The sequence below is a fragment of the Balaenoptera acutorostrata genome, chromosome 11 (assembly GCF_949987535.1).
Source record: "Balaenoptera acutorostrata chromosome 11, mBalAcu1.1, whole genome shotgun sequence".
Taxonomy (NCBI): Eukaryota; Metazoa; Chordata; class Mammalia; order Artiodactyla; family Balaenopteridae; genus Balaenoptera; species Balaenoptera acutorostrata.
In genome coordinates, this window is record NC_080074.1 from 64,214,580 (window position 1) to 64,237,145 (window position 22,566).

The window sequence follows — 22,566 nt, forward strand, 5'->3', positions numbered from 1 at the left end:
CCTGTGTTCAGTTGATAAGCATACCATCGACCTCAGCGTCACTGTTTTCAAGAAGTCTTAGAAAGTCTCCACAAAGACCCAAGGCTTCACACTTTTAATTAGAAACCTCTGAGCCCAGGGATGATCCTGGGAAGAGAATAATTGCAAGACACTCATCTAAAGTAATTATGTTTAGAAATGAGTTAATTTTAAGATGTTGTGCTTACATGCTCCTTTTCTCTAGCAGTTTAACCTAGACAAGCAGCTATATCAGTGATTCTGTTCCCCCAGTTGATTACATTTGGTTCCTTTATGCTTAAAGGAAGATAACAGAAAACTTCAGAAATTCCTTAGGGTGTAATAGGAAAAGGGGGTTATTTTGAGCTTCTGTTTTTGGAATTATTTTACAGATCTTTGGTGGGTCTGGCAACTAAGAGATAGGCTTGAAGGCCACAAGGAACGTTTGTTCACTATTCTATCTAAAGCTTAATGGTCTAAAGCTTTGGGTTTTTGGGGGTATAGGTTAATGGAGGTGTTATTTTATAATGCTTTGAATTGACCTGAAATGAGTTTATGGGGGGGGGGGAAACCATAAGCTGTGAATTTTGGTAGTAAACATCTGTCCATTTCAGACGCTTCCCTTGCTTTTAGCAGACAGCCTGTGTACCTTTTACGTGACTGCCAGTGGTTTAAAGAGATCTGTTTCAAAAAGTGGTTGCATGTTTTGATGCAATTTGGGAAACTGTTTACTTTACAAATACAGATTCATAAGAAAAAAATTCATGAAAATACTGAAGATATGTTTGAGGATTTTCTTAATTGCAATAAATATTCAGCATTTTTCTAAAAAAAAAAAAAAATTGCATTTGTTCACTATTGAACCTTGCAGTTAAATGAAAATTTTAAACTAGCTTTTTCATAATGAAAGTAATACACAAAGTGATAAATTCAAACAATAAAGAAAGGTATAACTTACTTATCCTTGTCCCACTCTGTAGAGGTAGGCATTGCAAAAAAGTTTTTCTCTTTCCTTCCCTCTCTCTCTCTCTCACACACACACACACACCCCCAGACGGGCTCATGTAGTACTAATGATCTGCAGTTTTCTTTTTATGTTTAATATGTCTTGAACATCTTTCTATGTTAGGATTTATAGTTTGACATTCTTTTGGAAAAAAAAAATGGCCATTCCTTATGGATGCCATTTAGGTTAAGCCCATTTAAACACGTATTCTCATAAGTGTTTTGCGTGTATCTCTAAGATATATTCCTAAAAGTAAAACTTGCTGGATTTTGCCTCTTTAACCATGTGATGGTTGATATTTATAATAAAGGAGATGGTTTATTGTTTCCATGAGAGTGAGGGTATATGAGAAGGAGAATGGTTAGATTTTAGGCCCTCCTGAGAAACGGAGTAGCATCCTGTTTAACTTAGCATTGTACTGTTTCCTTGAAGTATAATAGGTTCCATCTAGAAGAATCTATTGTATAAAGACTTGATAGTTAAAAGGGAGTCACTGGGAAGTAAAAGGGTCACGGCAGAACTCTTAAGGACTGAATACCAGTCACTACGTAAAATGTGGCTATTAAGTAATAAGATTGTCCAATATTATGCCCCAATAATAAGAATGTTTGCCCACATATATGATTTATTTAAGACGCCACTTAAAGGGAGGGGAAATGGGGGTGGTCATCTTGTCTGGAAAGAGATTACAGTACGACAGACACAAGACAAGTAAGTAGAGTCTGAAAGACCTGAGAAGGTGAGGTTCTCTTGAGGGGGCAGACGTGATTCCTGTAAGTCAGGCACTGACTGTCAGGCACTGGGTACATTGTGAGGGGCAGAGCATGATCTCTCCACTGTGAGTTGGAGGAGCATGGCGAGTGAAGAAGGCTTGGCATAATAAGCCTAGCCATTTCTCATTTAGGCCTAATGAAAGAGTGTTCTGAAAACACTTTGTATCTCCAAGTCTCCTGAGAAAGTCTTTCGTATAGGGTTGCTGCAGAGATTTGGGCTATCTTCAAACTACCATGAAGGATTGACTGAAGCTTCAGCATTCAGTTTTGAAAGTAACACAAATTTCACGTGCAAATATTTGAAAACAAGACCGAGTTTCTCCTCCTTCGCTGAGGCTTTTTTCTCTGGCCAGTACCTAACAATTCCAGATAACTTGGGACCAGAGAGCTGTAGTTGAGCCTTTTTATCATTTTTCTGAATCTTTAGTTGTCTTACTTGGCCATGGATGGTTCCTCTATGGGAATTTGATCTGTTACGGCCTCTGCTGCTCTGTCATGAGAACTCCAGTCTCAGCAGGAATGGCACAAATGCCCCACCTAGCTGCATCTTTTTATATACTAATTCGTGTAAAGTAATCCTGCTTCATTCTTCTGCTGCTCCTAAAAATGCTCTATTTTCTTAGTCGTGACCTAAGGCTTTTCCTGCTAGAATATTTATTTTTAGTTTGTGATTAAATTATTGTTTCATTATACAAACTCCAAGACTTAAATGAGGAAGAAAGATGCCCTATGTGATGTGAGGTTAACGCCATCAGCACTTGTTTTCTGTTTTGTTAATACTTTATTTCTCCTCTGTGCTTCTTTAATGACTTTGTATTTTGCGTTTGACCTTAAACTTCCATCTATTTCTACTTCCTTCCTTTTTCTGCATCTTTCCTCTTCACTTCCAGATCTCCTCTGTATTGTTCCTTATGAATTCTGGCCTGTTCAACAAATTAATTTGGAAATTGCAACGAAGTCTAGCATTTGCATTCTCAAATTCAGAGATTTAAAAGTTGTATATGAATTAAAATTTTCAATTGGATTAAAGTCAATTTTATAAAGGAACTTGCTATTTAAAAAATACTATTGTATTATTGTACTATTTTGTATTATATGGGATCTTTTGGGACATGAGTAATAACCAGTTTATCTTGTGAATCTGTGTTTTCATATATTTGCATAAGATGAGATACACATTCCTCATTTTAATCACTACAGATTCTTGTTTTCTTCCTGAGTTCTTTTTTTTTTTTTTGGCTGTACTGTGTGGCTTGTGGGATCTTAGTTCCCCGACCAGGAATTGAACCCAGGCCCTTCACAGTGAGAGCACGGAGTCCTAACCACTGGACTGCCAGGGAATCCCCTCTTTCTGAGTTCTAATGTCTAATTTTTCATTTAAGGGTTTAGTTAATATCTTTCCCTAGACATCTTTATAACTTTACTTCAGACTTTATTCACCTTTTTTAAGCTTATTAAGCTTGACCTCTCTAAACTCACCCTTGCACTCTACTCCCTCAAACCTAGTTATTTTGCTTTTTTAATAGGGTTTTTGTGTGTGTTATGCACATATATAGATCAATTTGTGTGTCTTTTTTGAAACCTTCCTTGATAAAACACATAGCTTCTTCGATTTTTTGTGCTTTTAAATTGCTGTGGCCCTGTCTTTTTCCCAGATTTGCTCTATTGATCTCTTTTGGTTAGTGTGGAATTAGTCACGAAGAGGTGCCTGTCTCTCTAGATCTGGATTCTAATTAAATGTAAATTAGTAAAGTAACATACAACTTCAGGGCTAAATCTACAAATTCCCTATCAGAAAAACAAATACAATGGCTTAGATTTAAAAAAAATTTTTTTTTAAATATTTATTTGTTTATTTTTTGGCTGCATCAGGTCTTAGTTGTGGCAGGTGGGATCTTTCGTTGGGGCATGTGGGCTCTTCCTTGCAGTGCATGGGCTTCTCTCTAGTTGTGGCACGCAGGCTCATTAGTTGTGGCATGCAGGCTTAGCTGCCCCGCGGCACGAGGGATCTTAGTTCTCTGACCAGGGATAGAACCCGTGTCCCCTGCATTGGCAGGGGGATTCTTAACCACTGGACCACCAGGGAAGTACATGCAATGGCTTAGATTTTACTTAACTCTTTTTCTCTAAGAAGCTCAGCACATAGTATCCTCTGATCTATTCATTTTCAACCTCCCTGGAGAGTGTACTCTTTATCTTTATTTATTAAAGAGTAGTTGATGCAGTACATACTTTGGTGTCAGATAAGCGTCTGTTCAAGTCCCAGATCTTGCTCTTCCTGGATGTGACCTTGGACAAAATAATCTCTTAAACTTTAACTTTCTCATCATAAAAAGGAGATAATGCTTAATTCATAGGGTTGTTAGGGAGATTACAAAGGATAATGAGTATAAAGCAGTTTTATTTTGTACGTAATGTACTTATTCAGTTGCTTAATAAATTTAGGATACTATTGACTACAAGATCACCTTTACATGTAGACATGACTGCAAGACAGACGTATAAACACTGCCCAGGACATAAAATCTGACCTTTGGTTTTCATCTTCATCTGTTGTTCTTGATCATCTGTCTTTTCTTCCTACTTGACTTTTTTGTCCCTAAAACCCACCCATCCATGAATTATGCATGGTCTGGAACAAAGCAGTCACATTTAGAATTAGATGTCCATTGTTATAATTTACATATTAATAATATTAGCATTTCTTTTCACTTTTCCTTGTATCTTCTGTTCTACTGCACTTAAGCTTAATTTACCTAGTGATTCTATCAAGACAATGAAATATGGTGAACAAGCGACTCTGTGATAAGTAGTTGTGATGTTTGTAAGTCCAGACGATCTTTTTGACTGATCTAGAGCTTACTGCCAAATTGGATTCTGCTGTCTCCTCAAAGGATGTGCCTAACTTTGCTATCTTCTAGTTTGGTGTCATTAACCAACAAAGCTTGGGCATTGAGGCTGATGGTACTCTGACAAATTTCCATGACTGCTCAAATTCTAGATGTGTAGGCATATGAAACACTTTTAGCCTACGCAGCATGGCCTTTAGGCTGTATTTTCGTTACTCAGCCCACTGATTCTACAGAGTCTGGGGTCTTCTCTTCCTTTTTGATTTCTGTGTGTCCAGGAAAAACACATTGCACTGTGTTGCAAACATTTTATACTACTAACTATTTAATCTCCACAAAACCCTATGAGGTACATACTTTTATCCCCATTTTGCAGATGAGGAAGCCAAGGCACAGGGAAGTAATGGGCGAACTGGCACCATTGTAATAACTTACCTAGTGATGCTATCAAGACAATGAAATATGGTGAATAAGCGACTCGACGTACAACTTCTGATTTCTGAGTCTTTTTCCCGTTTTAAAAATGGATTGCACAGTTGTGAAGATCAGAAGTCATGTAAGAAATTTCTGGAAAGAAAACAATCCATCAATATATATTGAGATTACTCTGCATTGCTTGTATTTTCTTTATACCTTGGGCAGGCTGCAGCACGTCATGCTGCTTAAGACTTAGATCCCCTGAGCAAGGATAAGGGGGATTAAGTTCCTTAGGCATGGGAGTGCGGGCCTGGCGAAAGGAAAAGGGGAGTTATAGAGGAGAATTTGTTCAGTCACCGAAGATCTGTAGCTGAGGGTCTCCGCTTTTCCTCTTCAAAAGGCTGCAGTGGCGTCAACTCGCTTTCCCAGGGTCCGCTGCAGCGGAGTCACCCCCTCCTGAGCCTCTTTGCGGGCGAGTTTCGGCTTTTCGCTGGTAGCCGCCTCCAACTCCCGGCATGCCGCTGGGCGTGGGGCTAGCACGTAGACTCCATTTCCCAGCCTGCCCCGGGGCTCGGTCCGAACGTGCCGGCGCCTATAAGACCCTGAGCGCTGCGGCCAAAGCCTATTGTTAGCCGGAGCCGGGGCGGTTCTGGGCGGCTGCTGCCGGGGGCGCTCGAGTTGCCGGCGCCACCCGCCCTCCGCCGCCTGTCGGCCGACCTGCCCACCCACCGTTCCTCCCCGCCCTGCCGCCTTGGGAACTCCCAGACCGTCTCCGCGGCCCTAGGACTCGCTCTCTCCTCCCTCCTTCCCACTTGGGCTAGGGCGGCGACGGCGGCGGCAGCGGGGGCGGCAGAGACCATCACGGGAGGAGGCAGCTGCGGCGGAGCCGGTAATGGGCCTGGGGGTGCGGGGCGGAGGGTGCCGCCTCGTCCTTTCTCGGGATCGGCCTCCCGGCAGCTGTGGAGGAGTGGTCAACCCAGAGCCGCGGGGATGGAGGGGTCAGAAATGAGGGAGGCACGGACGGGAGCGGTCGGGGGTGGGGGGGCGGGGAGCTAGGGCGCCGCTGGGAAGGGAAGGAGTCGGGAGAGGCGTGGGAGCGAGGGGCACGGAGGACGTGGGCCCGGACTGCGGGGGCAGCTTGAGGGAGACCGACGGGCGGCTTAGAAGCCGGCAGGAATTCGGATGCGGGTTGAGTTCGGAATGGAGTGGAGATGATGTACGATGGAGGGAAGTGAAGGAAGGGGAGGGGGGAAATAGAGGAAAATGTGGGAGGAGTGGTTGGGAATTTGTGAGTAGCAGGCAGGAAGGGATGGGAAACCGGGTAGGGGCTGCAAACGATTGGAATGAGCGGGAAGGTTAGCAGGAATCAGAAAAGGTGCCCCAGAGCTGAAGGGTTCAGCGGGGGTGTCCGTTAAGGGGAACTGGTGACTTGACATGTCCTTTCAACCCAGGTTCCTGATGTCTCCCATTTTTTCTGGCGTTATGTGGGAAAACGAAAGCATCACTTTCCCTGGTTGCTAGCTTGATCTTTTTTCACAGGCCCAAACACGCAGCTGACTGCCATCCATTCCTTTTAGTGCCATGGTCTTGATTCATCCTTTTAAAGGGGTTTAGGGTGGCAGTGTGACACACAAACCGTTCATCAGTATGAAACGTTAGAAGTTATCCCTAAGAGACACAGTGTTCCCTTGTCCTGCAGTTTTCAGTTAAAGGTAAATCCATAGTTGATTCAGATTTTCCTTTTCTTTACTGACTTTCCATTTTGCAAATGTCCAAAGCCAGGAGGATGTTGGTGTGTGCCAGAGTTATAAATGACTGGATATCCTTGAGAGTTAATGGCTCCTGCAGCATCATGTTCCATTTCTACCACAAAGATCTCATGTCCTTCATACGATGGGAGGTTAAACATGGAAAGCCAAATTCTAACCTTGTGTCAGTGAAGGGATAAAAACCAGGGAGTGACGGTTGGAGGGGGGCTTCCCTGAAATACCTAGTTTAAACAAGATGTTTTCACTTGAGCACTTTGTAAGTTCATGATCCTGGTAATCACACGGACACATGGATCCACGAAACTCATAGTATTTGAGAAGCAAAACACAGTATTTTGTAAAAGGAGAAACAGGACCTGTAAAAGGAGAAACAGGACCTGTCATCTTATTTAGGTTGATCCTGACACTTAGCAGCAAGCCTTCCTTCCTCTAACCCTACAGCTGGTAGCACTGACGATCTTACTAGAGATTTTTGGCCCTTGACCTTTAGCAGGTTGGGTTTCACTTGAGTAGAGAGGCCTTTCCCTGTGAGATGTACCTTGTCTTATTTTGGACTCATTTATGAGAGAGGCTTTCATTACCTAAACTTTGTCAATACATTCTGCATCCACAAAATTGGGGGGAGGGGCAGTTCCTTTTTTGCTAGTCTCACATATTTGGGCTTTTGTTTTTGGGGTTGGTTATAGGAATACACATAGTCCTGAAAAGGCTTAAGTCTAACACTACAATACAGATATGCTGTAGATCTATTTTATTTGGTGCTAGCCTAAAAACTTCTATATACTATGGATCTAAATTATTTCATGTATCTTTGGGAAATGTTCAACTAGTAGAAACACTTGAGAAAAGACAGAAAGACATGTAGGTAGAAAGGGTCAGCTGACCTTTCATTTTACTGGCATAAAAGCTTTTATAGAGGTTTGCATTATTTTCTCCAAAAGCATTTGTTGTTTGAGTTGGTCATTTTGACAGTTAACTGTCAGTTATGACCTGCATTTCCAGTCTCATCGTGTTTATTTCTGTATGGGGTTAAGTGCTTGGAGTATAACTTAGAAGTGTTTTTCTCGAACATAAGCACTGATCCTCTGCCAATGAATAAATAGTTGAGAGAAGTGGGAATGACTGACTTCTAATTGTGGTTTGAAAGGAAGTTGAATTGATAAACTGGAAAGTGGAACCCATTCTTGTTGTTGCTATTTCAGAGAAAGATTTCTTCAGGCCACAGTGGAAGTGGATGGGAGGTTTCTTGGTGCCCAGTGGACATCTTTATCTAACCAGTCAAGTTCACACCAGAGAGTTGGATGAGGAGAGCTGGGTTGAAATTTAAACTTATATTGAACAGAATCGTCGGATTTTTTTTTTTTTTTTTTAAAGAATGGGTTAATGGCAGAAAAAGTGATGCTAACATCCTGGATAGGGTAAAGAGAGCTCATTCAATATGCACATTATTTACATATATAGCCGTTCAGACATGTTAAGGAAAATACTTTTTTTCTAGGTTTCACATCTTTTTTCTTCTTTCTTACCTGCCTCCTGTCATTGCCCAGAAACCTCTATTCCAGAAGTGGAAGTGAGGAAGACAGAGAAAAAAGAGAGAAAGAGAATAGAACAAGCAGCCTGCAATCCTGGCTGCACGAGAGTGCACAAAAAGTGACCTGAAGAGAAGGGATACCCTGAGGGTACCTGGGTTAAGACAGTGGAGAATCCTCATAATAAAGATGATCTTGGACCAGACCCAGCCTCCTGCAGGGCTCAGAGGAAATATTCAAAGGCAGCCACACTACCGGAAGCAAAGGGACACCTGAACCAAGGACAGGAGTGCACATTTGCTTCCAGTTGTCAATCCCCGAGTGCTTCCAGGCTGAGGAAAAAGGCACTTCCTAGTAGCAACACTAACTGGATCTCAGTTAAAACTGAAGCCAACAGGGGAACGAGGTCGTGAAGAAAGGAGTGCTGGGTGTGCTGCCGCCATTTCTTCCGCCTTAAGTTTCTGCGCCTTTCGCAGGGCTTCCAACAGCGCTATGTTGGGACAAAGCATCCGGAGGTTCGCAACCTCTGTGGTCCGTAGGAGCCACTATGAGGAGGGTCCAGGGAAGAATTTACCATTTTCAGTGGAAAACAAGTGGCGGTTACTAGCTATGATGACTTTGTACTTTGGGTCTGGATTTGCTGCACCTTTCTATATAGTAAGACACCAACTGCTTAAAAAATAATCCATGAGACAGATATGAAGAGGAGCATTTTAAGATGTTCAGTCTCTTTGAAAAAAGGATCAAACTCTTGAACTCAGCATCCTAGATATGTTTGTAAATAAACATAGCATAAATCCTTAATGCCTCTTCTCTGAAATATGGAACATGATAATTGAAAAAAAAAAAAAAACTGAAGCCAGACTTACGTCCTTTCTGAGAAGGATTTTGAGCTCAGTCTGCTTTTTCATGTGATCGATAAGATTTTTAAGTGGGGAGGAAATATTAAATTCAGTGGTCAACATTCTTTTATTTTTTTTATTCCACCCATATATGTACTCAATAGCAAAGGTCTCCCCTCCCCCAATAATAGAATGGAATGAGAAATTTGTTAGTTAATAGGTATCTTTAAGCCCAGCTGAAATCTTAACCCATAAAATTCTTTGGCTCTCTCCATTCTTACCGATGTCCTAGGAATGTGATCTCTGATGGTAAGATCAGTAACCTGAAGAACAAAATTGATACTTTGGTTTCATTTTTAAATTTAATTACAATTCTTATCTAGTGCTTGATTAATTTTTTTCTTTCTGGCCAATTTATTTCAGGAATGTGCTTTTCTGAGACCTATGATGACAGGTTTCTTAGGTGCATCTTGTGACTTGAATGCAGAATTTTGATGAGATCTGGCTAGATAAATTAGAAGTTCCTGAAGTACTTATTAGGTCTGGTTGACTGTGTAGAGGTGACCCAAGAGCAGACAAATCGCTTCCAAGAGACAGTCTAGAAAAACAGCTCTGTAGCAGGCATCTCTTGACACCACAGTATATTCTGGGTAGCTGCTCTGCAGTAATGCAGCCCTGGCTTTCTGGGCAGTGTTTTTATTCCTGCTGCATAATTAGCAACTAGTGAGATCATAGTCTGGGGAGATTCTGGCATTACTGAGGCAAAAGCAGGGAGGTTTCAGATCATCACTTGTGGCTTCAGCTTTGACAGCGTTTCTGCTGAGCAGATTCATATCCTTGGGAACTTAAGTCCAAAGATGGAGGAGAAAGATTTGTACCTGGGAAATGGAATATCCCAGATTCCTTGGTTGTGTGGCAGCATGTTGAAAACACTGCCTGCCATATCAGTGTAACCAGAGTAAATTGTCACTCCTTTTGCTGTTTGTTGTGCCCTTGCTGGTTTCTTTATAGAGGGCAAAGATTGTAAAGCTACGTCTTCCTTGCACAGAGGATGATGGTAGGTCAGCTGAGCCCTATTTTATGGAGCAGTAGGCGATTGGGAAAGAGTCTGGGTTTTGAAGCCAGTGCAGATTCTAATCTTCAGTCCATTCTTTAGAACCCAATTTGACCTTTTCAGGAGCCTGGTGAGACACTTTACATTTGTGAAGATCTGGGTAAAGCATTTCCCTGACTGCCAATGTACTTTGAAATTGAAAGCCTAGAGCAGTATTTCCCAAAGTGTGTTCCCAGGATCATTTGCCCCCCCCCCCCAAGATACTCTAGAAACAAAGGGTTCCTTAATCATGGGTGCAAAACGCTGCATCCTATTTCCTCCCACCCTTCACCAGGTTCATTAGCATATTAAAAGCCTCTAAAAGGTCTTCCATAAGCAGTTTTCTAAAGTATTTTGACACAGCCGTCCCATTTCCATGTAAAAGCTATTAATATCTATGGAACTAGTTTATTTAATGGATACACTTTAGGAAATGCCAGGCTATATTTCCACTAGGAAAAATAATTGGATCTAGTCTAGGTTTAGGCACAGCCTAATTCTGCCTTTGATCCCCAGTCCCTCCTGCTGACCCCGTGGAGAGCTCTCCTGGGTGAGCAGAAGAGCAGCTACTGTTACCCCAGGGCTAATGAAGCCTGGAGTCCAGCCGGCTTGGAAGCAAAGGCCTTCACTCCACTGGGAAGGTGCTGCCGCTAGTCATCTCATTATCCTAAGAGTGACTGAGACTGGAGGGCTGGGGAGAGACAAAAGTAGGAGAGTGCTGGCTGGAGAGAGATGACCTTGTTTCTAGAGAGCAGACATCAGTGCTAGCTTGGGTGCTTTCTTCAGTTGGAGAGCCTTGTGTATAGACTTGGGAGGGGTCTGTCTTAGGACAGGAGTGCTGATTCCTCTTTTCCCCTGGGCAGAATCCTAATGCACCTGGCTGACTGGTGGTGAGCAGGGGCTTTGGGGCCAACGTGGTGGGCTCCCCAAGGAAACCCCTTTGAAACCAATGGATGCATTCACGGGCTCGGGTCTCAAGAGGAAGTTTGATGATGTGGATGTGGGTTCATCAGTTTCCAACTCCGATGATGAGATCTCCAGCAGTGACAGCGCTGACAGCTGCGACAGCCTCAATCCTCCCACAGCTGCCAGCTTCACACGTGAGTGAGCCGCTCCCTCCCTGCCTACCCCCGTGTACCCCAAGCATTGGAGCCCATGGCAGCTCTTTGAGACAGCTTTTGTCCAGCTTGGGGATTTGCCCTTATTCGTAATCTCTCCCACCCTTAGCTCAGCCTTGCTCTTTGGAGGACCTCATTTATCTAATATCATAGACTTATATTAAATATGAATTATTCTAGCTGATTTTACTTATGCTGTGCTTTGTGAGTCCCCAGAATGGGTTGAATTAAACTGAAGAAGGAGGAGTCTAGGAGTCTACGCTTCCCCACTAGAGTCCTATAGAGTTCCACAAAATTGTAGCTCTAGCAGGACATAAATGCTTACTGCCTGGACAACTGGGGCATCCCCACACTTCTTAATTCTTATGGTTCAATTAGTTTCTTGGAAAGAACTTCGGATTCTGTAGATCAAGGGTTGTCTGTGGGCTAAATCTGGCTCACTGCCTGTTTTTGTAAGTAAAGTTTTATTGGAACACAGCCACACCCAGTGTCTATGATGGCTTTTCATGCTGCAGTGGCAGAATTGAGTGGTAGTTGGCAACAGAGACCTCATGGCTTGCAAAGACTAAAATATTTACTACCTGGACCTTTACAGAAGAAGTTTGCCATCTCCTGCTATAGAGCAACACTACCAGGGGGTGTTGCCTGGTGGTCTAGTGGTTAGGATTCGGCATTTTCACTGCTGTGGCCCGGGTTCAGTCCCTGGTCAGGGAACTGAGATCCCGCAAGCCATGTGGCGTGGCCAAAACAACAACACAACACCGTCCAAAAGAATTTTCTGTTATCATAGAAATGTTATGTATCTGCACTGTCCAGTACGATAGCCATTAGCCACATGTGGCTATTGAGCACTTGAAGTGTGATTAGTGTAACTGAGGAGCTAAATTTTAAGTTTTATTTCACTTTAACTAATTTAAATTGCCACATGTGACTAGTAGCTGCTGTATGGGACAGTGAAGCTTATGTAGATTGTTACATCCTGAAAAGATTACCTAGAGATTCTCTTCCCAGCTGATGTCTAAAAATAGATTTTGTGATCATCTGTTTGGGTGAAGTCAGTCTGGAGGCAGTGGTATGGACCAGCTGATGGTCAAGGTCCCTTCCAACTGTGCTTTTAAGATTTGAAAATTAGGAAGGTCTCTAGATACAGGGAGCACCTTTGGAGAAGAGCTGAGAGCCTAGATGAATGAGAAAGAATGAGGTCCCCAAACAGGCCATCTCTGGGTTAAAGTTTTCTTTCTGTGCTCCCTTCTCAGCCACATCCATCCTGAAGCGGCAGAAGCAGCTGCGGAGGAAGAATGTGCGCTTTGACCAGGTGACTGTGTACTACTTTGCCCGGCGCCAGGGTTTCACCAGCGTGCCCAGCCAGGGCGGCAGCTCTCTGGGCATGGCCCAGCGCCATAACTCTGTACGCAGCTACACGCTCTGTGAGTTTGCTCAGGAGCAGGAGGTGAACCATCGGGAGATTCTTCGTGAACACCTGAAGGAGGAGAAACTCCACGCCAAGAAGATGAAGGTGCCTAAGGGGTCTAGGGTCTGGTACTTCCCATGTGCCAAGATAAAGCAGGAAACCATCTAGGTCTATCATGTGGTGTTTTTGTTTTGTTTTGTTTTTGGACTGTTGCCTTTTGTACATAGAGATTTCATATCTTTCTAGTGAGAAATCTCAGATTTGGATTCAAATCTCAGTCTGAGATGCCATTCTTTTTGTCTCTGGTAGGGAGTCTAGCAGAGATAGCAAAATGGCTTCCCTAGAATTCCCTATTCTCGCCCGCTCTGCAAGTGTTTTTTGTTTTTTTAATTTATTTATTTATTATTTATTTATTTTTGGCTGCGTTGGGTCTTCGTTTCTGTGCGAGGGCTTTCTCCAGTTGCGGCAAGCGGGGGCCACTCTTCATCGCGGTGCGCGGGCCTCTCACTATTGCGGCGTCTCTTGCTGCGGAGCACAGGCTCCAGACGCGCAGGCTCAGTAGTCGTGGCTCACGGGCCCAGGTGCTCTGCGGCATGTGGGATCTTCCCAGACCAGGGCTCGAACCCGTGTCCCCTGCATTGGCAGGCAGATTCTCAACCACTGCGCCACCAGGGAAGCCCTCTGCAAGTGTTTTTAAAGTGTGAAAACCTGAAGATATTCAAGTCTGCCACCCCTGGACCCTGAGGAAGCAGTGTTTCAGTTTTTCTCGTCAAATGATTGTCCATTGGCCTGATGCACAGAACAGGTTTTGGATCTTTTACATCCTCTGAAAGGATCCTGCTGATTCAGTAACTCCCATAGCTTCTAGGTGATAGTTTTTCAGGTATAAACAATAGCATTACCAAATAGTTATTTCGATCTGTATAGTACTGGGCCTGTGGTCTGATGCCGCACCAGCTCTTCAAGTTTAGGAGGAGAACAGGGCTGGAAGACCCATCTCAGATGGCTCTTTATAGCTACACATTTGCTCTCAGCACTGCTTGGCACTCCACAGCCATAGTTTCCACCAGTCTGCAAAAATTGCCCCCAGAGTTCCTAGTTCCAAATTTGGAGAACACTGCTTCAGGCCTGGCCAAGTTCTTCTGGGCTCAAAGTATGCGGACCCACGTTAAAACAGGTGGCTGCATTATTTCCAGGGTTGTGGGTGAAATCCTAATGAGACACACCAGAATGTGGTAGGGTTGGAGAACTGGTGGCAGAGGATGTATGTGAACCAGATCTCGCTGCTCTCTCCCTTTGAGAGCTCTGTGTCTGCTGCCCGAAGTCTACGCCTAAAGACTTACACCTGTTTTTCTAACTAGAATGACATTCAGGCTTCCCTTTCTTCTGTCTGAGGAATTCCGTCACTGACCCTATCACCTTCCTGCTGCTATAGCAACAGCTGGGCAAATAAACACTCTTCTCATCATTTGTAATGAAGGTTTTCTTCCTATTTCCTAAGAAGAAACATCTCCCCTAAATCTGGTAGAGGGATGACATGTCAAAGCAGACACCCTGTTCTGTGTCCTCCCTTGTAGGAGGTCTAGGGACAAAACCAGGCAAACTCGAGACTGAGAAACAGCACTGCTACTTATTAAGCAGATTTAGTGAGCAGCACAATGGTGGCATCTAATACATCTTTCTGTGTCAATAGAACACCCTTACGTTGGTCCACTTTACTCTTTTCTTAGAAATTTTTCCTGTGTTTAGCACTCTATAGGGGAGGCAGTTGGTCTCAAAAAATATACATTTTGCATCTCCCATATGCCATCTAATATTTGTTTTCCCTTTGGACTTCCACCCCCCCCCCCAAGAAAAAAGCTGCTGGTGCTTTGCATCAGTATTAGTACCTATAATTTTTCTAATATTTTTATTACATTTTTTGGCCTTTTATCCATATGGAATTCATTATTATGAATAGTATGAATTGGAAATCTTACTTTTTTTTTAAAAGAATATACAGTTGTCCCAATACCATTTAATGACTAGAAGAGTCTTTTCCTTACTGATTTGAAATGCCACCTCTGTTAGAATATATTAAATTCTCATATCTACATGGGTTTCTTTCTATTGCATGTCTCATCTCTTTCCTTTGAGAAGATAGCAAGGAGGGAGGGTGCTTCGGAGGAGGCCAACCTTGGTGAAACGGGCAGGAGCAATGCTAAGGTCTGTGGAAAGGCCGCTCGTAGTTGGCCTGCCTGGGACAGAAATAATAGTCTAGGGGATCCCCAGAAGCACCACTTTATTTCTCTCATTTCTCTTATCACCTCCTCCACAAACAAACAAACAAACAAAACAAGTGTATACCTTATTAGCCAGGTCTCTTGCATCACATCTCTCCTAGGAGTTGTTCCTTTACCAGCACTTTTCTGGCTGGCTGATGAAATAAGCCAATAGCTTGGCTTTTATCCTGCTAGTAGCTTCCAGAGCCCTGGGGATTGTGAGGCCTCATTTTCTTTACCTGAATTCTCTAGTGAGTTTTCAAAACTCATTCAGCCACAGATTGTCTTCAGCCTGTCCTTCCACTAAGATTCCCTTTCCTGGCTCTCTGTCCTTCTTACCCAGAGAACCCAGATTTCTGCCTGCAGAGAGTACACTCAGTATCATATATGCCACCCTACCTCACATACAGACTTTTTTTGAAACCAAATAAAAAAGGATTAGGAAGGAGAAAGAGGGAATTCCCTGGTGGTCCAGTGGTTAGGACTTGGCGCTTTCACTGCCGAGGGCCCAGGTTCAGTCCCTGGTTGGGCAACTAAGATCCCACAAGCCACGCGGCACGACCAAAAAAAAAGAGGAGAAAGAATATATTTCTTCTAGGCCATGGCTTGGAAGTGAGGACTTTCTTGACAGCCATTAATAACTTGCTCATTTTTTTTCCCCTCCACATAAAATGAAGCTCTTCTGTGTATGCACAGATAATTATTCACACTGTGGGGGTTCAGGTTCATTGACAAAGACTGGTGGGTAGCCTTGTACTATAATGTACTCTTCTTGCCACAGTGTGGTTTGGGGTCCTTTAGGGTGCAAACTGAAGGGTGTTCTGCAAGGTTGTTTACATCAAAGGAACATCCAGCCATTGAAATACCTTCTCTTCTTCCGTGTATGAGAAGGCAGGTTAGCTGAAGCTAAGGGACACAAGCCTGGGAATGGAGGGTGTATTTGTGGGAAAAGATTATCTTCTGGGAGGGAAGGTGAGACAGAGGTTTTAAGAGACGTTGATCCAGAAAGGTGATGTCCCTTGTGTTGATGGGCTGGTGTTAGAGCTGCACAGGCTTCCTGTCTTCCTGCTCTAGAATTGTTCTCTTGACCGACTCTATCCAGTACGGTAGCCACCAGCCATACTAGTGGCTATTTATACGTAATTAAAATTAAATATAGGTGAAAGTTCAGTTTCTCAGTTGCACTAGCCCCATTTATAGTGCTTGGTAGCCACACGTGCGTCGGGATGGGCTGCACGGTTATCTCCGTCACGGCAGAAAGTTCACTTGGCCCAAGCTGCCCTAGGTGCACCCGGTGAGAAGGCTCCTGCTGATAATGCTCTAGAGCCTGACCTTCCTTCCTGTCTCTTGGCAGCTGACCAAGAACGGGACAGTGGAGTCGGTGGAGGCCGACTGCCTGACATTGGATGATGTTTCAGATGAAGATATTGATGTGGAAAACGTGGAGGTGGATGATTACTTCTTCCTGCAGCCTCTGCCCACCAAACGGCGACGGGCCCTGCTGAGGGCTTCTGGGGTCCACCGCATTGATGCTGAAGAGAAGCAAGAACTTCGAGCCATCCGACTGTCACGGGAAGAGTGTGGTTGTGACTGTCGACTGTATTGTGACCCGGAAGCCTGTGCCTGTAGCCAGGCTGGGATTAAATGCCAGGTCGGTCCACATTTTGCTGTGATAGTATATCCACCCTAGAGTCAGGGGTGTCTAGTGTGGGTGCCAGTGAATGTGGGAGATGCCCATGCACGGGTGAACACTTCAGTTCTACAGCCCTCCTCCACCAACAAAGAAAACAAGTATGACGGGATTCTAAGGCTGTGGAGATAGCAATGATCTTTTTTTTTCTGGGTATCTCACCTCAGAGGTGATAAGCAGCAGTTGTTGGCACATGAGGAACGAACGGGGGTTAGTGAATTTAACATTTAATAGCTGTCCTTGAATATTGACTGATTCCTTGAGGTAAATGGAAGCAGAGGACTGAGGTAGGCCTTTAGATTTTATCCTACAAACACTTATTCACAGTACCTCTACTCCAATTTTGTAAAAATCAGAATAGTCCTCAGAATCTAATTAAGGATCAGATTTGGGCTTAAATCCGTAGTATCCTAAAAGATAGAAAAGAAAGCATCATCCCCCAGAGGGCCTTCTGACAAAGGACAGTTTGGAAGACACATCTCAACTGAAAATGGCAGTACCATCCCAAAGAATGAAATTTATCTGGAACCTGTATACTGAGGCTGTGGTGCTGAGTCCTTGTGGTTGAATTTATCCTAACCTTTTCTTTCTTATTTTCAGGTTGGTATCAGATAGCTATAGCAGGTCCGACCAGATAATGCTTTTCAGACTGAGTCCCGTAACGAATCAAGTCTGTTATACACAGACCTGAGGACAGTCCTAAGAAATGGATTGTTCCTAAGAACTGGAAGGGAGAGTTCTAGAAGTTGATTTCATAGGAAGACACTGTATTTGTACAGAAGACTTATTTGTCTTCTCACAATTTTAATTTTATTTTTGATATGTATGGGGTGTTTTCATTTGGGGGATTCAAAAGGGAAATAAGGAGGTAGAAAGCATCGCCTTTCCAGATATCCCTGGTGTATAAGTTAATTATCTTGATAACTGCTTCCAAACCAAGCTGGCCAACCATCAGGGGAAAATGAAGCCGGTAGTGAAAAGCTGGCCATTATTTTGTTCGAAACTTCACTATAGCACCTTGGCAAACAAAGGCACTTTTGCCTAATTTCCCCATTATGTATTGCTTTGGACTAGCGAGATCTTCTACCTCCTTTCCCATGCCTGTCATCAAAGAACACAGTAGGCTTGGGCCCTGGCCTTTTGTTTTCTTAATAAAGTAGGTAGGTTCTGGAAAAGTCTCTGAGGCATATACATTTCTTTTCTCTGAGAACTGTCAGCTTTCAGAGAGGTGTCTCTGGTCTTTTTGACTGGAAGCGCCCTTTGACATGATCTTTGTCTTCGTTTTGTTTAGAAGAGGAAACAAAGCCCTAGAGAGAGAAATGACTTTCTTGAGGTCACACTACTAATTAGTGGCTGTGCTAGAATGGAAAGGCAGGTGGTCTGATAACTCCCATCTAGTGCTCCGGTAGCTCACGCTGCAGGTTGTTTTGAATTGGTTGTTTCTCTTGTAAGAGGACCTCAAACCCTGACTCCCTGTGTTCGCCAGCTAACGTCTCGTATCTTATCTGGCCGCAACCTCCTTGTCCCCTCCTCAGGTGGACCGCATGTCCTTTCCATGTGGCTGCTCCCGGGACGGCTGTGGGAACATGGCTGGGCGCATTGAATTCAACCCAATCCGGGTCCGGACTCATTACCTCCACACCATCATGAAGCTGGAGCTGGAGAGCAAGCGGCAGGTGAGCCGCCCGCCAGCCCCAGATGAGGAGCCCTCCCCCGCTGCCAGCTGCAGCCTGGCGGCAGCACAGGGCTCAGAGACACAGGACTTCCAGGAGTTCATCGCTGAGAATGAGACAGCGGTGCTGCACCTGCAGAGTGCGGAGGAGCTGGAGCGGCTCCAGGCGGAGGAGGACTCGAGCAGCTCCAGTGCCAGCCTGGACTCCAGCATAGAGAGCCTGGGCGTGTGCATCCTGGAGGAGCCCCTGGCTGTTCCCGAAGAGCTGTGCCCAGGCCTGGCAGCCCCCATCCTCATCCAGGCTCAGCTGCCCCCAGGCTCCTCCGTGCTGTGTTTTGCCGAGAACTCGGACCAGCCGACTGCCTCAGCTGTGAACAACCCATCCTACTTGAACAGTGGGCCCCTGGTCTACTACCAGGTGGAGCAGAGGCCAGTCCTGGGGGTGAAAGGAGAGCCTGGTACAGAAGAAGTCCCGCCCTCGTTCCCCAAGGAGAAGGATCTGAGTGTCTTCTCTCTCCCGGTTACCTCACTGGTGGCTTGTGGCCCCACAGACCCGGCTGCCCTCTGTAAGTCAGAGGTGGGGAAAACATCCACGCTAGAAGCGCTAGTGCCCGAAGATCGTAACCCCGAGGAGCCTGAGGATGAAGACTTCCGCCCCTCTTGGTCCCCCTCAAAGCTCCCCTTGCACACGGACAATGAAGAGGGCTGTGTGGTGGAGAAGACCCCGCAGCAGAGTGAGGCCCGGCCCCCTGAAGAGCCTTCCCTGGAGCTCCCTCTGGCAGTGTGACACGGGGATGGAGATTATGCCTCTTACCCATTCTCTATTTATTCCCTTATTTTATCTAACACCATTTCAAAAACAAAACTGTAGAAGCAGCTGCTGCTCCCATGTTATTTTATTGGGGTCTTTGGGGTACGGGTGGGAAAGGATTGTTTGTACAAGTATTTTTTAAAGGGCCAAGAGAACCAAGGAGACCAGCCTCAGCTCGATCTGGGGATAGAGTCTTGGGGCAGAGGAGGCTGCATACTGAGCTTTCTGGGCCGTTGGAACAGCACTACGATCTCACAGGAGAAGCTGGGTAATTCAAACAGCTGTTCACGTAGGGACCAGAACACAACAATTGGAACAGCATGACAGAGCCCCTTCCCTCTCCTGAGCTCCAGGCGGGGAACAAGCTCATTTTCCTCAGTGGTTACTCTGATATCCCACTTTGGTGTATCATAATAATACAGTTGGAATCATCAGCTGGTTGAGTCTAGAGAGGAGGGGGTGAAAGGGTCTCTGCTTCTGTACAAAACATCCAGGATCTATAAAAATTTAACCTGCGTTCCCTGGGCCCCTATTTGGTAAATAAGTTAATATTTGACATGTTTGGTGTTCTCTGACCTGTTCCCCACACTGGGGATTCCTGGTCTTAACTTGAATTGTTTCTTTCACATGTTCTTAGGTACTAGAGTTAAACTGGTCTTTTTTTTTTTTTACCCCTCTGTCCTTTTTCCTTTGAAGGGAAAGAGCTAGATTGGCTGGGGACATGGCATCAAGAGCCTGAGTCTCCTGTGTATGTCTAACCCCAGCTCCATCAGGCAGCTTTAGTCTGGGGCTCACACATCCCATGGGAGGCCTATATGGAGCGTTAGCCTGTGTCCAAAGGAGGCAGCAGGAACACGCTGCTGTCTGGAAAGATGACTTTGTGCCATGCTTGCTTTTTCACCCAGCTCGTCCCCCCACCCCAATTTGAGAAATTTGAGCTTTAAAGGAATGTAGGATGTGGCAAGTTCACCAACTAGTTTTTGTTTCCTTTTTGTATCTGCCCTCGTGGTCCCTCTTGGATAGACAGGGTTAGAGTTCTTATACTATATTCTTATACTGTTCACCCCCAATAACTGCAAATGCTTATTGGATCCCTCCCATCTTGATATATAAAGATTGGAAGCCAAACCGGTTCTTAAATGCTACATACAACTTCCAGGTTCTGAAGAAGTCAAGTTCTGACTATAACCTTTGAGGTCTATAGAGTGGGACTCAGATTCAGTTTGTACCTGAATTAGGGGGGGATACAGTTCCTGTTCTCTTATGTCCTGCTTACGTTCCAGGATGTCCTCCATTGAACACCACTGAATTCTTTTTTACTAGCAAAGTTATCTTTGCCTGTTTTATTTCATTCTTTTTTTATGGCGTCTGTTTGAAGAGGGAGGCAGTAGGGAGCAAAACACTCTTCTTTAGCATCCTTTACACCATGCTTCATTACTGCTATGGTTTATTAACCAGGAAAAAAAAAAGTAAAGAACTTTTTTTTTTTGGTGGAGGAGATTAACTGTTCCTACTTATCTTGCTCATAAAGCCTTTTCTTGTGGGATCTTAAGGCCCTGGTGTCTGAAAGCAACCTTCATGTACATCGCAGCAGCATTTCACCTATCAAACCTAAACTGAGCCTGAAAGGCCTCATGTTTAACACAGATACATCTTTTAACGCATTCTGCCTCTCCTGTTCCTGTTTTTGCTGGGTTTTACAGGGGAGTAAAATAATAAGTCATAGGGGAGTTAATAAGTCATAGGCCCTTATCTCTCCCCATCCTCTAGTCTCACGAAATGGAGTTGAGAGTCTGAAGTACCTGAGATCTAGGTGCTATCCCGAACTGAGCTACACTCTGCCACCTTAGACTGGTCCCCTCAGATACAAGACTGAAGTTTAATTGGGAATTTGGAGAAAAATCTTTCTAGAAGTTTGTGTTGGAAGGTGAAGGTGAGCGTTATACATTCCCTCCTTAGGAAGGCTCCAGCCTAAGCTAGGGAGTGGATCTCACCTGTTCAGTAAGACACATTTGGGATCAAACCAAGAATTTGCATCTAACTAGACTCATTGCCAACCTCCAAGATAATTTGATTTTTCTGAAAAACTAGTTTCTTAATATAAGTCCATCCCTTCATTAACTCTGCAATTCTGACTCACCTATCCCAAGCTTTTAAATGCTAAATATTAACGTTTAGCATTAACTGTCTTATCAAGCAAAGGGCCTCTTCTACAAACCTGATCCATCTCGTTTCTGGTGCTACCTGAGTTGGACAGAATTATAGCTCATGGTTGCTAGAAAGGCTAGGCCTCTGATCACAGAGGCAGAGAGCTTCAGTCCCGCTTAGTCTAGGCCTAGATAAAAAACTGATTCATTATTACAACGCTTAATTATTTTCCAATTTCCTTTCTCACATACTGTACACAGGTAGTATTTTCAATGTGAATCCAAAGCTTGTCTGGTTCTCTGAAAAAAAAATTTTTTTTGCCTTTTAGGTCCTTTACATTGTGATAATGCTGTATTTAAAGAGAATATTTAAATGTAATATTAAAGAAATATTCAAAAGAATGGTGTGTTATTCTTTATCTTGGCAGACCACAAGTCAGTTACTTGTTAGAGAAAAGATGCTTCTCTAGCATTGTATATAAAACCAATTAGGTCAGTTAAGGATTAATGTTAACAATAGGAAAGTTTTATGGTGGAAAAATAGAACATTCTTTGGAGCATCAAGAGCTTGACTTGCATCATATGCCCTAACATACCTTTTCAGCTGAAGCAGGCCTTGATCTGCCCTGCTGGAGCTTTTCCCACCTCAGTCCCTACTCTTGGGGCCCACTTTGTAACTCCATTACTTTATATATGTATATATGTATGTATATGAAATTCGCTATTCCTGGTTACCATCTTAAAATCCAGCAAGAGGATCAACTTCAAATTAGCTCCTTTGTCATTTCCATCCCATCAGAAGGTTCTATTCCAACCAGTTATCTCGCCATTAGTTAGCTTATGTCAGTCAGTCTTGTAAAAGGAGCCTTAGTAAAATGATTAGGGTATGCATAAGTAATTTCCAGCAACTGGTTTCAGGCAATCTTTACTTGAGCTTAAAAACAGTGCTTCATGCGTTTACAATAAGTTAACTACAGGTCACTGATACGCACAGACAAAAGCTGAACCCAACTTACTATCTCAAAGTAGACCTCGCCTGGTCTCCGGGGCTGGGCAGTAATTAGTACCTTACAGGATTGATCCATGGCCCAAAGAAGGCAGCCACTGTCAGCTACAGTTGGATCGCTGCAACACAGTGGAAGTAGCAAAGAGTTTAAGATCCACAGGGGCTGTAGCCCAGT

The 22,566-nt window shown here is 44.1% G+C and overlaps 2 protein-coding genes and 1 long non-coding RNA gene across 4 annotated transcripts in view; 2 read left to right on the plus strand and 1 right to left on the minus strand.

Annotated features, from left to right (window-relative positions):
• LOC103013820 (uncharacterized) overlaps positions 1–5,549 on the minus strand; it is a 58,242-nt gene extending 52,693 nt beyond the window's left edge. For both annotated transcript variants that reach the window (XR_009009714.1, XR_450761.2), the window contains exons 1-2: positions 5,400–5,549; positions 5,061–5,192 (exon numbers count right to left, since the gene is read on the minus strand). This is a non-coding gene — a long non-coding RNA (uncharacterized LOC103013820). The remainder of the gene's footprint in view (positions 1–5,060; positions 5,193–5,399) is intronic.
• Positions 5,550–5,672: 123 nt separating this feature from the next.
• Positions 5,673–21,793, plus strand: CSRNP2 (cysteine and serine rich nuclear protein 2). The gene is made up of 5 exons (XM_007179363.3): positions 5,673–5,931; positions 11,139–11,375; positions 12,650–12,909; positions 16,420–16,716; positions 18,291–21,793. Exons 2-5 carry the CDS (start codon positions 11,225–11,227, stop codon positions 19,212–19,214), a joined length of 1,632 nt encoding a protein of 543 aa, XP_007179425.1. The 5' UTR covers positions 5,673–5,931; positions 11,139–11,224; the 3' UTR covers positions 19,215–21,793.
• LOC114237623 (cytochrome c oxidase subunit 7C, mitochondrial-like) lies at positions 8,725–9,176 on the plus strand. The gene has a single exon (XM_057556424.1). It carries the CDS (start codon positions 8,833–8,835, stop codon positions 9,022–9,024), a length of 192 nt encoding a protein of 63 aa, XP_057412407.1. The 5' UTR covers positions 8,725–8,832; the 3' UTR covers positions 9,025–9,176.
• Positions 21,794–22,566: the final 773 nt, after the last annotated feature.